This window comes from Saccoglossus kowalevskii, chromosome 6, assembly GCF_978046115.1.
Source record: "Saccoglossus kowalevskii chromosome 6, keSacKowa6.1, whole genome shotgun sequence".
Classification (NCBI taxonomy): domain Eukaryota; kingdom Metazoa; phylum Hemichordata; class Enteropneusta; family Harrimaniidae; genus Saccoglossus; species Saccoglossus kowalevskii.
This window is the reverse complement of record NC_140646.1, coordinates 31,002,837-31,019,067: the sequence shown is the minus strand read 5'-3', so window position 1 is coordinate 31,019,067 and position 16,231 is coordinate 31,002,837. Positions and strand designations below refer to the sequence as shown.

The window sequence follows — 16,231 nt, the reverse complement described above, 5'->3', positions numbered from 1 at the left end:
TACAAGCCGTAACTTAAGATGTTTTCTTAGAGGATATAAAAACGTACGCCCACGTGCAATATCATTTAATAAAGACTAGGTAATCTAAAGCTTGGCAAGTTAGTAGATATGACTTATCCTTATAGTACATGTATATTTGATTTGGAAATTATTTAGTATATTCGCAGTCAAAAATTAATTTAACAGTTGGACATAACGCAATTTATTATGTGTGAAGAAGATTGACTAGTTGGATTAACTTACAGTCGTGTTCTCTTTAGTGCGTTCTTGTGGGTAATCTATAGGGAACGAGAACGATTAATATTTCACGTATTTCGCGTACAGCAGACACTGACCTAATTGGTTTCAATTGCATCGACCTAATATGTGACGTGATTATATGTTAGACCATCTTCTCCAATTGTACTCCAAACGTGTCATATTATAAATAAATAGTATACACTTATCATGAGGGAGTAAAAAAACACGTTCAACAAAACATTTATTTAGTATTTTATTAGAATGTTGGTCAATTCTAGTATGTGACAAGTTACGTTCTGAGTGATAATGAACCACCGGAGATGTTGTTGCTTACTGAATTTCATCGGAATTTTAAAAGACATTATTTTATTTTATCCGTCCCAAAAGCCGATAGTCTGGTGTACATTAAGTTATCCCTTTTCCAGTTAAACAAAAAAAATGTTGTTTAATCAAAAATTATTTTCGCAAAATAAAAGTGAGCGGACGAAATAGAACAAACCCCGGTAAACAACGCCAACATCGTCGACTTTTTGTGTTTCTTATTTTGTTAAGCTCTTGGTGGCGCATTCGGCGGTTTTATCTCGGTTTTATGTCCAACCACGGTTACTAGAAACCGTGGTACAACGTACAATTCAGTATAACCGAGAACCGTGCGAAATGTCCAGGTAATTAATTCAAATATGACACTGTTTTAATGTCAAAAATGTATATATACCACTAATTGAAATGTATTATAGTCCTAAATATATAATACATATACTTGTCCCATTCATGTTATTATGGAAACTAAACACGCGCGAATGCCCAGAATTGTGAGTATAAGGTACATAACTGTATATAACTTCCCATATTCAAGAATATGCCAAGAATCAATCCAAGAACTTAAGGGGAATGACTTTATTGACAGTTATTAGTAAAAAACTGTACTAGAATTATCTGCTGTCGTTTTAGGGGAGGAAACCGTGTCCAACGTAGAAAGACACAAGCTGTGTTTAGAAAAGATTATTGACAATATTTTTTTTTCAATTTGCAAACAAATTTCGAGAAATATGTTAATCAAAAGTAGGAAGGTTTTATCATGCTTATTTTGTTATCTTTTGATCGGTCTTTCGGAGGGGGTGGGTTAATGCCCATATTTAAACAAATAGAAATAGTATATACAACTGTAGAACCTTACGCAAAAGTATGGGAAAGTTTACAAATCCAAGAGTAGCCAGTTCTGGGTCAACTAACAAATTTAAGTAATTGTCCACTGGGTGTGAGCCAAAGGTGCATCCTGTTTCCTTTTCTGTTCGTTTTTGTAATCAATGATATACACCAGAAGAGTTCAGTAAGATTGTTTTTCTGTCTCCACCTCAGCTTGATTAATTTATTTTATTTACATCTACTCTTCGAGGATGATTTATCTTTTATTACCGAAAGTGTGATTAGACTACGAAGACTTTTCATTCAGAATACGTTTGCAAAATCCCGTACTTGTTAGCCGTAGAGGGCAGATGATAAGCATAACCCGGAAATAACAACCGAGTGCCGTGACAGCTGTACAAGTGTACGACCCCAGGCTTAGGATCGAGTTGTGGACACCGACAAGTCTGGTTTTGTGAAATGGCCGGACACTAATGCAACAAACGGGGAAAACTTATAGCCGTCGTCGCGTTTAGATATTCTTCAAATCTTGTGAGTATGTTCGGAATTTATGATCTGTTCATCTCATCAGTAAAGTTGAAGTTGTCACTTTATTGACATGTGCGATTTATACACAGTTTTTACACGTTGCAGTATTTGTGATAGTACTGCGTTTGTGTGTATAACGAGACGTTTAGCTTGCAAATCGTGCGTAATAACAACTGATATTCAATAAATGTCCGCTCTTATACTTAAGCACATGTTTTGTTGTATGTCTTGGCACATTCCATGCATTCCGATCTCACTGGACAAGGCTGTTATGAATGGATAACTACGGAAGAATATTATGTTACTACCCTACCATTATTGGTCATCTGATCACAGGGCAAACTTTACCCTTGAACGTGGTGTGATCTAGACCACGCCCACCTTTCATCATAACACAGTTTACAAATGAGGTTCATTTGCTTAGACTTAATGTACTGAATGTGATGCCTTAAGTTGGCAAAAACTGTATTAAAAGAAATTGGTTCCCCATTGGAGAATTATGGGGCAGGCTGTGGGATTTAAGTAGAGGTTTCCACAATAACTTCAAATTGGGTAAAAACAATTAGGCAGGTAACAAGTCTTACAACCACCTCCCATGTTTGCAAATAGCGGACCTCTAAGTAATAGTTTCTCTACCATTTTACTAATCATTATATAAACATTCATTTTATAGATTGTTGGTGACCTGTGTTAAAACTGTATCGACTCATAAAATATGGCCAAGCCGGCAATGAAATGGACAGCCATCGCGCTTACCTGTCAAAATAAAGAAACTGCATATTCATGTCAGAAAGGTATGTATGGATCATTTAACTTAAATGTATACGTTCGAATGTCCACATTTGCTGTGCAGAAGTAATATGTGATCAACCATTTGACCATTGGTACACCTATACCTTGACACTTTTCCTCCGTACTACTCCATTCATGTATATTGTCAAACAAAATTCTCTGAGTAGACTGTTGACAGTTCTCAGGCCTAATAAAGAGTCACTTTTTTATATATATTATTATATTTTCAAACACCGTATTGTGTTAACAAAGGCAATTCAAGCAATTAGGGCTGTAAGGCCCGAGAGACTGTTATAGCATGTAAACGCCCTCATGCGCATTACGTGGAAATTTCCCGATGACGTTCCTGTTGAGACTTGTCACTCAAACTACTACTACTGTAAAATCTGTATTAGAAACCGCAATTTCCACATAATGCCGCATGAGGGCATTTACATTCTGTAACTGTCTCTCGGGCCTTACGACCCTCAGTTGAAAAATGCCTTTGGTATTTCGTTAAAATGCCTACGGCGTTTGAAAATAAGTGACTCTTTATTAGGCTCGAGAACTGTCGACAGTCTACTTTTTGAGGTATTCCTCTTGGTCTTACTCTTTTAACTTTGTCTTGGATTAGAATCTTCGTTATTTTACCCACCCTGATATGACGCCTAAAAAACTTCAGTTTCTTTTCATGGTGGTCTGCATTATGTTCTCTGGTTCTCCTAGAACTTATGATTTCTTTTACTTTAGTCCACACATTGGTCTCCTCTCATTCCACAAAATATAAAGCAAATTTTGCAATTTTTTTGGTTTTGGAAACTGCAAGTTTCTTTTCCATTTTCTTCCTACTGTCCAACTCTAAAACCACAGAGGTAGACAGAGTCAAATCTTTAGTAGAATGTCCTTAGCCTTTCAGATCTTTTTGTGTCTGTCGAGTCTGAATGATGCTATCCCCAAAAACCATTAGTCATATGGCTTTGATACTTATTTAGGCATTTGAATTTGTTCATTTCCTGATGATAACTTTAATTCTCGTATTTCTGTAAATAGTTGTTGTCATTTTTAGAACTATGTGCTATTTGTTCATTTCATGATAACTTAATTTTCTAATTTAGGCAATATTCCTGTCATTCAGATTTAAAAATGCTATTTTCTACTTCTTTTTTTTGCTCGTTTGATTGCTTGGTTATTTTAAAGCGCGGTAGTCGTGACGCTGCGCATGTGCGAGATATATGGGTCTCATATAAACAAAGATGGCGACTTTGACTGTTGCGCAGATCAACAAGTACAAACTGAGATGTTTCCAAGCTTTAATTAGGTAATTTTCATGTTATCTGAAGGTATCAAGGAGTCACCGGCGGTAATCAGTGCAAGTCGCGCCCAGGTCAAACCTCATACTTGTGATTTCCATATGAAGAGCGCATTGGATAGGAAAACCAACGTTTATCAACACAAATGTCGCACATGCGTAGCGCGACGATTACCACGCTTTAAGTACCATGAGTAGACTTCTTCCGATTTGTTCATTTATTGATGTTATTTTCAATTCAATTTCATCTTTGCTATGGATGAGATTGCTTTCACCGTATCAGCTGACAGGCTGCTTGTTTATCTTTCACAGAACTAGATTTTTTACAAAAGAAAGGCTTCATTGATGCTGATGTACTCTTGTTAGCTGTAGAGGACCCAAAAGCTACCATTGGTAGTGGTGGTGCAACGATGAATGCACTTCTTGTAATAGCTGAACATTTAAGTGCACGCCAGGGATATACAGTAATATAAAGTTTTCTATTCTATTCTATTCTATTCTATTCTATTCTATTCTATTCTATTCTATTCTATTCTATTCTATTCTATTCTATTCTATTCTATTCTACGTACTATTATTGTTCGTTTGTTTATCAATAATGTTGATACGATTTCTTTTTTTTTACAAACCATCATTGTAAATTTGCTGTAGGTGGTGAACGGTGACGTCTTGTATACGTCCCACATCCTCCTTCTACATATGGTAAGTGTCTCTTATTTTAATCATCACACTAAACTAAAATTCGAGAGAAAACAGGGACACAACTTTAGCAAATAAAAAAAAAATAGATTTCAGTTGAATGTCCGTTTAGCTCCATTTATCCTTCATCACAGCATTTCAGGTTACTTTAAGACAAGGACCATGAGTGGTGACTTACATATGCACATCAATTTTCTTTTGCCCATTTTGGGCCTCAAATTAGCTAAATTCTAATATTTAACTGTGTCTGGAATCATGGTGTTATTTTGTGATTACGGTAGATCAAATTTGTTGAATTGATGGTCATTTTGCCTAAAAGCCTGAAATTGTAGTCTCTAATGATGAACTTTGACATTGAATATAAAATGAGGACTGTGCATTCTTAATGCTTTTTTTTTTATATTTTTGAAAAAATTTAATACTGGTACAATTTCTTTTGATGATATAAGAAAGTTGTTTATTTTTCTCTGTTTAATTCAGGGACGCAATTATCCATATGATCCATGTGGCCGAGCCTTTGTTGCTATACCCGCAATGCATCATGGGAGTCAAGACACTGGATATTCTTGTTTGATGTATAACATTAATAGTCTTCTGGATACCATGACAACCAAGGTGAGAATATTTATCATCAAAAGATTGAGTGAAACATGAGTGTGATTGTTTTCTCAGCCTATTTAGTGTGATATACACTTTTCTTGAAGATTTTTGAGTGTCAGATGTTTTTTCTGCCCAAAATTTTGTGCAAATATTTTCACATTTTGAAAAATTGTCACTGAATTTCATCTTCATTTTAGACCATACAGAGAATTTCAGATATTGCTTTTAGTTTTTGATCAAAAGTTTTGTAAATTTTTATCAATTTTTGGGACTACAAAATCATTCTATAAATGGCACCAAAAACTTTACAATGGTACTCAAGGGGTTATACAAATCCATGTGTATGAAAACTATGCTAATTACGTCATGTCTTTTGAAATAAATTTGGTGTCATATCTGGTAAAAAATCAGCACCAACATTTATATTTTAGCTTCTTTCATCAATTTTGTATTTCAATCCATCCACATCAAGTATAATAATTCTTTTACAATGAATTTTGGTCAAAAAATGCATTCTTGCATTTTCTCTTTGAGTACTTCTTGGTATTTTTTTTAACAGCTATTTTTATTTATAACTGTTAGATTTCTCCAGGTTCCCCACCGGGTGTCTGGATATGCAGTACGGATATGTTTCTTACCATTGAATCACAAACTAACATTGATTGGGAAGATTTCAATGGTACCGGTATATGTGGCATTGCTGTCCCAGGAAGCAAAGAATACGCCAGAAATCATGGAGTCTATAAAATCAACAAACAGGCATGTACTATGTATGTGGAGTTGTTAAGGAAGAGAGCAATTGATGTGAGATTTTGATTATTGATTATGATAGTATGATTAATTGGTTTAGCAACCCAATCACTGTTCAGTGTCTAATGGCTGTTCAGTGACTAATGACTGTTCAGTAACTAATCACTGTTCAGTAACTAATGACTGTTCAGTAATTAATGACTGTTCAGTGACTAATGGCTGTTCAGTGACTAATGGCTGTTCAGTGACCAATGACTGTTTAGTGACTAATGGCTGTTCAGTAACTAATGACTGTTCAGTAACTAATGACTGTTCAGTGACTAATGGCTGTTCAGTGACTAATGGCTGTTCAGTGACTAATGGCTGTTCAGTGACTAATGGCTGTTCGGTGACAAATGGCTGTTCGGTGACTAATGGCTGTTCAATGACTAATGGCTGTTGAGTAATTAATGACTGTTCAGTGACTAATGGCTGTTCAGTGACTAATGGCTGTTCAGTGACTAATGGCTGTTCAGTGACCAATGACTGTTTAGTGACTAATGGCTGTTCAGTAACTAATGACTGTTCAGTAACTAGTGGCTGTTCAGTGACTAATGGCTGTTCAGTGACTAATGGCTGTTCGGTGACAAATGGCTGTTCGGTGACTAATGGCTGTTCAATGACTAATGGCTGTTGAGTAATTAATGACTGTTCAGTGACTAATGGCTGTTCAGTGACTAATGGCTGTTCGGTGATTAATGATTGTTCAGTGACCAATGACTGTTCAGTAACTAATGGCTGTTCAGCAACTAATGACTGTTCAGTTACCAATGACTGTTTAGTAACTAATGGCTGTTCAGTGACTAATGGCTGTTCAGTGACTAATGACTGTTCGGTAACTAATCACTGTTCAGTAACTAATGACTGTTCAGTAACTAATGACTGTTCAGTGACTAATGGCTGTTCAGTGACTAATGGCTGTTCAGTGACCAATGACTGTTTAGTGACTAATGGCTGTTCAGTAACTAATGACTGTTCAGTAACTAATGGCTGTTCAGTGACTAATGGCTGTTCAGTGACTAATGGCTGTTCGGTGACAAATGGCTGTTCGGTGACTAATGGCTGTTCAATGACTAATGGCTGTTGAGTAATTAATGACTGTTCAGTGACTAATGGCTGTTCAGTGACTAATGGCTGTTCAGTGACCAATGACTGTTTAGTGACTAATGGCTGTTCAGTAACTAATGACTGTTCAGTAACTAATGGCTGTTCAGTGACTAATGGCTGTTCAGTGACTAATGGCTGTTCGGTGACAAATGGCTGTTCGGTGACTAATGGCTGTTCAATGACTAATGGCTGTTGAGTAATTAATGACTGTTCAGTGACTAATGGCTGTTCAGTGACTAATGGCTGTTCAGTGACTAATGGCTGTTCGGTGACAAATGGCTGTTCGGTGACTAATGGCTGTTCAATGACTAATGGCTGTTGAGTAATTAATGACTGTTCAGTGACTAATGGCTGTTCAGTGACTAATGGCTGTTTAGTGACCAATGACTGTTTAGTGACTAATGGCTGTTCAGTAACTAATGACTGTTCAGTAACTAATGGCTGTTCAGTGACTCATGGCTGTTCAGTGACTAATGGCTGTTCGGTGACTAATGGCTGTTCAATGACTAATGGCTGTTGAGTAATTAATGACTGTTCAGTGATTAATGGCTGTTCAGTGACTAATGGCTGTTCGGTGATTAATGATTGTTCAGTGACCAATGACTGTTCAGTAACTAATGCCTGTTCAGTAACTAATGACTGTTCAGTTACCAATGACTGTTCAGTTACCAATGACTGTTTAGTGACTAATGGCTGTTCAGTGACTAATGACTGTTCAGTAACTAATCACTGTTCAGTAACTAATGACTGTTCAGTAACTAATGACTGTTCAGTGACTAATGACTGTTCAGTGACTAATGGCTGTTCAGTGACCAATGACTGTTTAGTGACTAATGGGTGTTCAGTAACTAATGACTGTTCAGTAACTAATGGCTGTTCAGTGACTAATGGTTGTTCAGTGACTAATGGCTGTTCGGTGACAAATGGCTGTTCGGTGACTAATGGCTGTTCAATGACTAATGGCTGTTCAGTGACTAATGGCTGTTCAGTGACTAATGGCTGTTCAGTGACTAATGGCTGTTCAGTGACCAATGACTGTTCAGTGACTAATGGCTGTTCAGTGACTAATGGCTGTTGAGTGATTAATGACTGTTCAGTAATTAATGACTGTTCAGTGACTAATGGCTACTCAGTGACTAATGACTGTTCAGTAACTAATGACTGTTCAGTAACTAATGGCTGTTCAGTAACTAATGACTTTTCAGTAACTAATGGCTGTTCAGTAATTAATGACTGTTCAGTGACTAATGACTGTTCGGTGACTAATGGCTGTTCAGTGACCAATGGCTGTTCGGTGACTAATGGCTATTCGGTGACTAATGATTGTTCGGTGACTAATGATTGTTCGGTGACTAATGGCTGTTCAGTGACTAATGGCTGTTCAATGACTAATGGCTGTTCGGTGACTAATGGCTGTTCAATGACTAATGGCTGTTGAGTAATTAATGACTGTTCAGTGACTAATGGCTGTTCAGTGACTAATGGCTGTTCAGTGACTAATGGCTGTTCGGTGACAAATGGCTGTTCGGTGACTAATGGCTGTTCAATGACTAATGGCTGTTGAGTAATTAATGACTGTTCAGTGACTTATGGCTGTTCAGTGACTAATGGCTGTTCAGTGACTAATGGCTGTTTAGTGACCAATGACTGTTTAGTGACTAATGGCTGTTCAGTAACTAATGACTGTTCAGTAACTAATGGCTGTTCAGTGACTCATGGCTGTTCAGTGACTAATGGCTGTTCGGTGACAAATGGCTGTTCGGTGACTAATGGCTGTTCAATGACTAATGGCTGTTGAGTAATTAATGACTGTTCAGTGATTAATGGCTGTTCAGTGACTAATGGCTGTTCGGTGATTAATGATTGTTCAGTGACCAATGACTGTTCAGTAACTAATGCCTGTTCAGTAACTAATGACTGTTCAGTTACCAATGACTGTTTAGTGACTAATGGCTGTTCAGTGACCAATGGCTGTTCAGTGACTAATGACTGTTCAGTAACTAATCACTGTTCAGTAACTAATGACTGTTCAGTAACTAATGACTGTTCAGTGACTAATGGCTGTTCAGTGACTAATGGCTGTTCAGTGACCAATGACTGTTCAGTGACTAATGGGTGTTCAGCAACTAATGACTGTTCAGTAACTAATGGCTGTTCAGTGACTAATGGTTGTTCAGTGACTAATGGCTGTTCGGTGACAAATGGCTGTTCAGTGACTAATGGCTGTTCAATGACTAATGGCTGTTGAGTAATTAATGACTGTTCAGTGACTAATGGCCGTTCAGTGACTAATGGCTGTTCAGTGACCAATGACTGTTTAGTGACTAATGGCTGTTCAGTAACTAATGACTGTTCAGTAACTAATGGCTGTTCAGTGACTAATGGCTGTTCAGTGACTAATGGCTGTTCAGTGACTAATGGCTGTTCGGTGACAAATGGCTGTTCGGTGACTAATGGCTGTTCAATGACTAATGGCTGTTGAGTAATTAATGACTGTTCAGTGACTAATGGCTGTTCAGTGACTAATGGCTGTTCGGTGACTAATGATTGTTCAGTGACTAATGGCTGTTCAGTGACTAATGGCTGTTGAGTGATTAATGACTGTTCAGTAATTAATGACTGTTCAGTGACTAATGGCTACTCAGTTACTAATGACTGTTCAGTAACTAATGACTGTTCAGTAACTAATGGCTGTTCAGTAACTAATGACTGTTCAGTAACTAATGGCTGTTCAGTAATTAATGACTGTTCAGTGACTAATGACTGTTCAGTGGCTCATGACTGTTCAGTAACTTATGGCTGTTCGGTGACTAATGGCTGTTCAGTGACCAATGGCTGTTCGGTGACTAATGGCTGTTCGGTGACTAATGATTGTTCGGTGACTAATGATTGTTCGGTGACTAATGGCTGTTCAGTGACTAATGGTGTTCAGTGACTAATGACTGTTCAGTGACTCATGACTGTTCAGTGAGTAGTGACTGTTCAGTAACTAATGGCTGTTCAGTGACTAATGGCTGTTCAGTGACTAATGACTGTTCAGTAATTAATGACTGTTCAGTGACTAATGACTGTTCAGTGACTAATGGCTGTTGAGTGATTAATGACTGTTCAGTAATTAATGACTGTTCAGTAATTAATGACTGTTCAGTAATTAATCAATGTTCAGTGACAAATGGCTGTTCAGTGACTAATTGCTGTTCGGTGACTAATGGCTGTTCGGTGTCAAATGGCTGTTGAGTGATTAATGACTGTTCAGTAATTAATGACTGTTCAGTGACTAATGGCTGTTCAGTGACTAATGGCTGTTCGGTGACCAATGATTGTTCAGTGACTAATGACTGTTCAGTAACTAATGACTGTCCAGTGACTAATGACTGTTCAGTGACTAATGACTGTTCAGTGACTAATGACTGTTCATTAACTAATGACTGTTAAGTGACTAATGACTGTTCAGTGACTAATGACTGTTCAGTAACTAATGGATGTTCAGTAACTAATGACTGTTCAGTAATTAATAACTGTTCAGTGACTAATGGCTGTTCAGTGACTAATGGCTGTTCAGTGACTAATGGCTGTTCAGTGACTAATGGCTGTTCGGTGACAAATGGCTGTTCGGTGACTAATGGCTGTTCGGTGACTAATGGCTGTTCGATGACTAATGATTGTTCAGTGACTAATGGCTGTTCAGTGACTAATGGCTGTTCAGTGACTAATGGCTGTTCAGTGACTAATGACTGTTCAGTGACTAATGTCTGTTCAGTGACTAATGACTGTTCAGTAATTAATGACTGTTCAGTGACTAATGACTTTTCAGTGACTAATGGCTGTTGAGTGATTAATGACTGTTCAGTAATTAATGACTGTTCAGTAATTAATGACTGTTCAGTGACTAATGGCTGTTGAGTGATTAATGGCTGTTCGGTGACTAATGACTGTTCAGTGACTAATGACTGTTCAGTGACTAATTACTGTTCAGTAACTAATGACTGTTCAGTAACTAATGACTGTTCAGTAATTAATGACTGTTCAGTGACTAATGGCTGTTCAGTGACTAATGGCTGTTCAGTGACTAATGGCTGTTCGGTGACTAATGGCTGTTCGGTGACTAATGGCTGTTCGGTGACTAATGGCTGTTCGGTGACAAATGGCTGTTCGGTGACAAATGACTGTTCGGTGACTAATGGCTGTTCGGTGACTAATGGCTGTTCAGTGACTGATGACTGTTCAGTAACTAATGACTGTTCAGTAATTAATAACTGTTCAGTGACTAATGACTGTTCAGTGACTAATGACTGTTCAGTGACTGATGATTGTTCAGTGACTAATGGCTGTTCAGTGACTAATGGCTGTTCAGTGACTAATGGCTGTTCAGTGACTGATGACTGTTCAGTAACTAATGACTGTTCAGTAATTAATAACTGTTCAGTGACTAATGACTGTTCAGTGACTGATGACTGTTCAGTAACTAATGGCTGTTCAGTAACTAATGGCTGTTCAGTGACTAATGGCTGTTCAGTGACTAATGGCTGTTCAGTGACTAATGGCTGTTCGGTGACAAATGGCTGTTCAGTGACTAATGGCTGTTCGGTGACAAATGGCTGTTCGGTGACTAATGGCTGTTCGGTGACTAATGGCTGTTCGGTGACTAATGATTGTTCAGTGACTAATGGCTGTTCAGTGACTAATGGCTGTTCAGTGACTAATGGCTGTTCAGTGACTAATGACTGTTCAGTAATTAATGACTGTTCAGTGACTAATGACTTTTCGGTGACTAATGACTGTTGAGTGATTAATGACTGTTCAGTAATTAATGACTGTTCAGTGATTAATGACTGTTCAGTGACTAATGACTGTTCAGTGACTAATGGCTGTTCAGTGACTAATGGCTGTTCAGTGACTAATGGCTGTTCAGTGACTAATGGCTGTTCAGTGACTAATGGCTGTTCAGTGACTAATGGCTGTTCAGTGACTAATGGCTGTTCAGTGACTAATGGCTGTTCGGTGACTAATTGCTGTTCGGTGACAAATGGCTGTTGAGTGATTAATGACTGTTCAGTGACTAATGGCTGTTGAGTGATTAATGGCTGTTCGGTGACTAATGACTGTTCAGTGACTAATGACTGTTCAGTGACTAATGACTGTTCAGTGACTAATTACTGTTCAGTAACTAATGACTGTTCAGTAACTAATGACTGTTCAGTAATTAATGACTGTTCAGTGACTAATGGCTGTTCAGTGACTAATGGCTGTTCAGTGACTAATGGCTGTTCGGTGACTAATGGCTGCTCGGTGACTAATGGCTGTTCGGTGACAAATGGCTGTTCGGTGACTAATGGCTGTTCGGTGACAAATGGCTGTTCGGTGACTAATGGCTGTTCGGTGACTAATGATTGTTCAGTGACTAATGGCTGTTCAGTGACTAATGGCTGTTCAGTGACTAATGGCTGTTCAGTGACTAATGATTGTTCGGTGACTAATGGCTGTTCGGTGACTAATGGCTGTTCGGTGACTAATGATTGTTCGGTGACTAATGGCTGTTCGGTGACTAATGGTGTTCAGTTACTAATGACTGTTCAGTAACTAATGACTGTTCAGTGACTAATGACTGTTCAGTGACTAATAACTGTTCAGTAACTAATGGCTGTTCAGTGACTAATGACTGTTCAGTGACTAATGGCTGTTCAGTTACCAATGACTGTTTAGTGACTAATGGCTGTTCAGTAACTAATGGCTGTTCAGTAACTAATGAATGTTAAGTTACTAATGACTGTTGAGTGGTTAATGACTGTTCAGTAATTAATGACTGTTCAGTGACTAATGACTGTTCAGTGACTAATGGCTGTTCAGTGACTAATGGCTGTTGAGTGGTTAATGACTGTTCAGTAATTAATGACTGTTCAGTGACCAATGGCTGTTCAGTGACTAATGGCTGTTCAGTGACTAATGACTGTTCAGTAACTAATCACTGTTCAGTAACTAATGACTGTTCAGTAATTAATGACTGTTCAGTGCCTAATGACTGTTCAGTGACTAATGACTGTTGAGTGATTAATGACTGTTCAGTAATTAATGCCTGTTCAGTAATTAATGACTGTTCAGTGACTAATGACTGTTCAGTGACTAATGACTGTTCAGTAATAAATGACTGTTCAGCAATTAATGACTGTTCAGTGACTAATGACTGTTGAGTGATTAATGATTGTTGAGTGATTAATGGCTGTTCAGTAATTAATGACTGTTCAGTGACTAATGACTGTTCAGTGACTGATGGCTGTTCAGTAACTAATGGCTGTTCAGTAATTAATGGCTGTTCAGTAATTATTGACTGTTCAGTGACTAATGACTGCTCAGTGACTAATGACTGTTCAGTGATTAATGGTTGTTCAGTAATTAATGACTGTTCAGTAATTAATGTCTGTTCAGTGACTAATGACTGTTGAGTGGTTAATGATTGTTCAGTAATTAATGACTGTTCAGTGACTAATGACTGTTCAGTGACTAATGGCTGTTCAGTGACTAATGGCTGTTCAGTAATTAATGGCTGTTCAGTAATTAATGACTGTTCAGTGACTAATAACTGTTCAGTGACTAATGACTGTTCAGTGACTAATGACTTCAGTGACTAATGGTGTTCAGTGACTAATGGGTGTTCAGTTACTAATGACTGTTCAGTGACTAATGGTGTTTAGTGACTAATGGGTGTTCAGTTTCTAATGACTGTTCGGTAACTAATGGTGTTCAGTGACTAATGACTGTTCAGTGACTAATGGCTGTTCAGTGACTAATGGCTGTTCGGCGACTAATAACTGTTCAGTGACTAATGGTGTTCAGTGACTAATGGGTGTTCAGTTACTAATGACTGTTCAGTAACTAATGGTGTTCGGTGACTAATGATTGTTAAGTGACTAATGATTGTTCAGTGACTAATGGCTGTTCAGTGACTAATGGCTGTTCGGTGACTAATGATTGTTCAGTGACTAATGACTGTTCAGTGACTAATGACTGTTGAGTGATTAATGACTGTTGAGTGATTAATGACTGTTCAGTAATTAATGGCTGTTCAGTAATTAATGACTGTTCAGTGACTAATGACTGTTCAGTGGCTAATGACTGTTCAGTAATAAATGACTGTTCAGCAATTAATGACTGTTCAGTGACTAATGACTGTTGAGTGATTAATGATTGTTGAGTGATTAATGGCTGTTCAGTAATTAATGACTGTTCAGTGACTAATGACTGTTCAGTGACTGATGGCTGTTCAGTAACTAATGGCTGTTCAGTAATTAATGGCTGTTCAGTAATTAATGACTGTTCAGTGACTAATGACTGCTCAGTGACTAATGACTGCTCAGTGATTAATGGCTGTTCAGTAATTAATGACTGTTCAGTAATTAATGACTGTTCAGTGACTAATGACTGTTGAGTGGTTAATGGCTGTTCAGTAATTAATGACTGTTCAGTGACTAATGACTATTCAGTGACTAATGGCTGTTCAGTGACTAATGGCTGTTCAGTGACTAATGACTGTTCAGTAACTAATCACTGTTCAGTAACTAATGACTGTTCAGTGACTAATGACTGTTCAGTGACTAATGACTTCAGTGACTAATGGTGTTCAGTGACTAATGGGTGTTCAGTTACTAATGACTGTTCAGTGACTAATGGTGTTCAGTGACTAATGGGTGTTCAGTTACTAATGACTGTTCGGTAACTAATGGTGTTCAGTGACTAATGACTGTTCAGTAACTAATGGCTGTTCAGTGACTAATGGCTGTTCGGTGACTAATGACTGTTCAGTGACTAATGGTGTTCAGTGACTAATGGTGTTCAGTGACTAATGGGTGTTCAGTTACTAATGACTGTTCAGTAACTAATGGTGTTCGGTGACTAATGATTGTTAAGTGACTAATGATTGTTCAGTGACTAATGGCTGTTCAGTGACTAATGGCTGTTCGGTGACTAATGATTGTTCAGTGACTAATGGCTGTTCAGTGGCTAATGATTGTTCAGTGACTAATGATTGTTCAGTGACTAATGACTGTTCAGTGACTAATGGCTGTTCTGTGACTAATGGCTGTTCAGTGACTAATGATTGTTCAGTGACTAATGATTGTTCAGTGAATAATGACTGTTCAGTGACCAATGGCTGTTCGGTGACTAATGATTGTTCAGTGACTAATGACTGTTCAGTGACTAATGGCTGTTCGGTGGCTAATGATTGTTCAGTGACTAATGACTGTTCAGTAATTAATGCCTGTTCAGTGACTAATGACTGTTCTGTGACTAATGACTATTCAGTGACTAATAACTGTTCAGCGACTAATGGTGTTCAGTGACTAATGGGTGTTCAGTTACTAATGACTGTTCAGTGACTAATGACTGTTCAGTGACTAATGACTGTTCAGTGGCTAATGGCTGATTTGTGACTAATGGCCACTCATCATTGACTGATGGCTGCTCAGCAACTAATGGCAATACTTCAACTAGTGGCCACTAGTTGTTGCTCAGTGACTACCGCTAATGTCTGCTTAGTGAATAATGGTCAAACTGCAACCAACAACCACTCAGTGACAAATGACTGCTCAGTGACTAACATACACTCAATGATTATTGGCGGCTTAATGGCTGATGGTCGTCTAGTGAAAAGAACCACTCAGTGGTTGATTTAAAACAGTGATTTAATATTTATTTCTAGGGTGATGTTAAAGATATAGTTTATCGAGGAACAAAAACAGCAGTGGAAATGTGTTCCATGCCAGATGACAGCATTGCCTTGGTAACTGGAGTTGTGTTTATTTCAGCAAGGTGAGTCTCTGAATATGTTGAGTAAATTTTGTACATTTTAATTAAATATGGTTTTTGCATTATTTGTGCACATCTCTGCCTGTGTCCTGTTACAATACTGTAAAATGGTTAATTATTCACTGGGTTTTAATTTGGCTTATTTCGCTGACTGGAAAATGCGCTAAATTAAAACCCAGTGAATATGTAAAACTTAGCATAAAACACTGAATGATAAAACTGTGAATTTAAAACCCACTG

At 37.9% G+C, this 16,231-nt stretch overlaps 1 protein-coding gene across 1 annotated transcript in view; it reads left to right on the top strand.

Annotated features, from left to right (window-relative positions):
* Positions 1–1,754: 1,754 nt before the first annotated feature.
* The window catches only part of LOC102802389 (L-fucose kinase-like), a 34,996-nt gene continuing 20,519 nt past the window's right edge, over positions 1,755–16,231 (top strand). Inside the window, exons 1-7 of the mRNA XM_085500366.1 lie at positions 1,755–1,917; positions 2,588–2,708; positions 4,307–4,458; positions 4,646–4,696; positions 5,174–5,308; positions 5,876–6,052; positions 15,885–15,994. Coding sequence (XP_085356492.1) covers positions 2,630–2,708; positions 4,307–4,458; positions 4,646–4,696; positions 5,174–5,308; positions 5,876–6,052; positions 15,885–15,994 — 704 coding nt within the window. The 5' untranslated portion in view covers positions 1,755–1,917; positions 2,588–2,629. The remainder of the gene's footprint in view (positions 1,918–2,587; positions 2,709–4,306; positions 4,459–4,645; positions 4,697–5,173; positions 5,309–5,875; positions 6,053–15,884; positions 15,995–16,231) is intronic.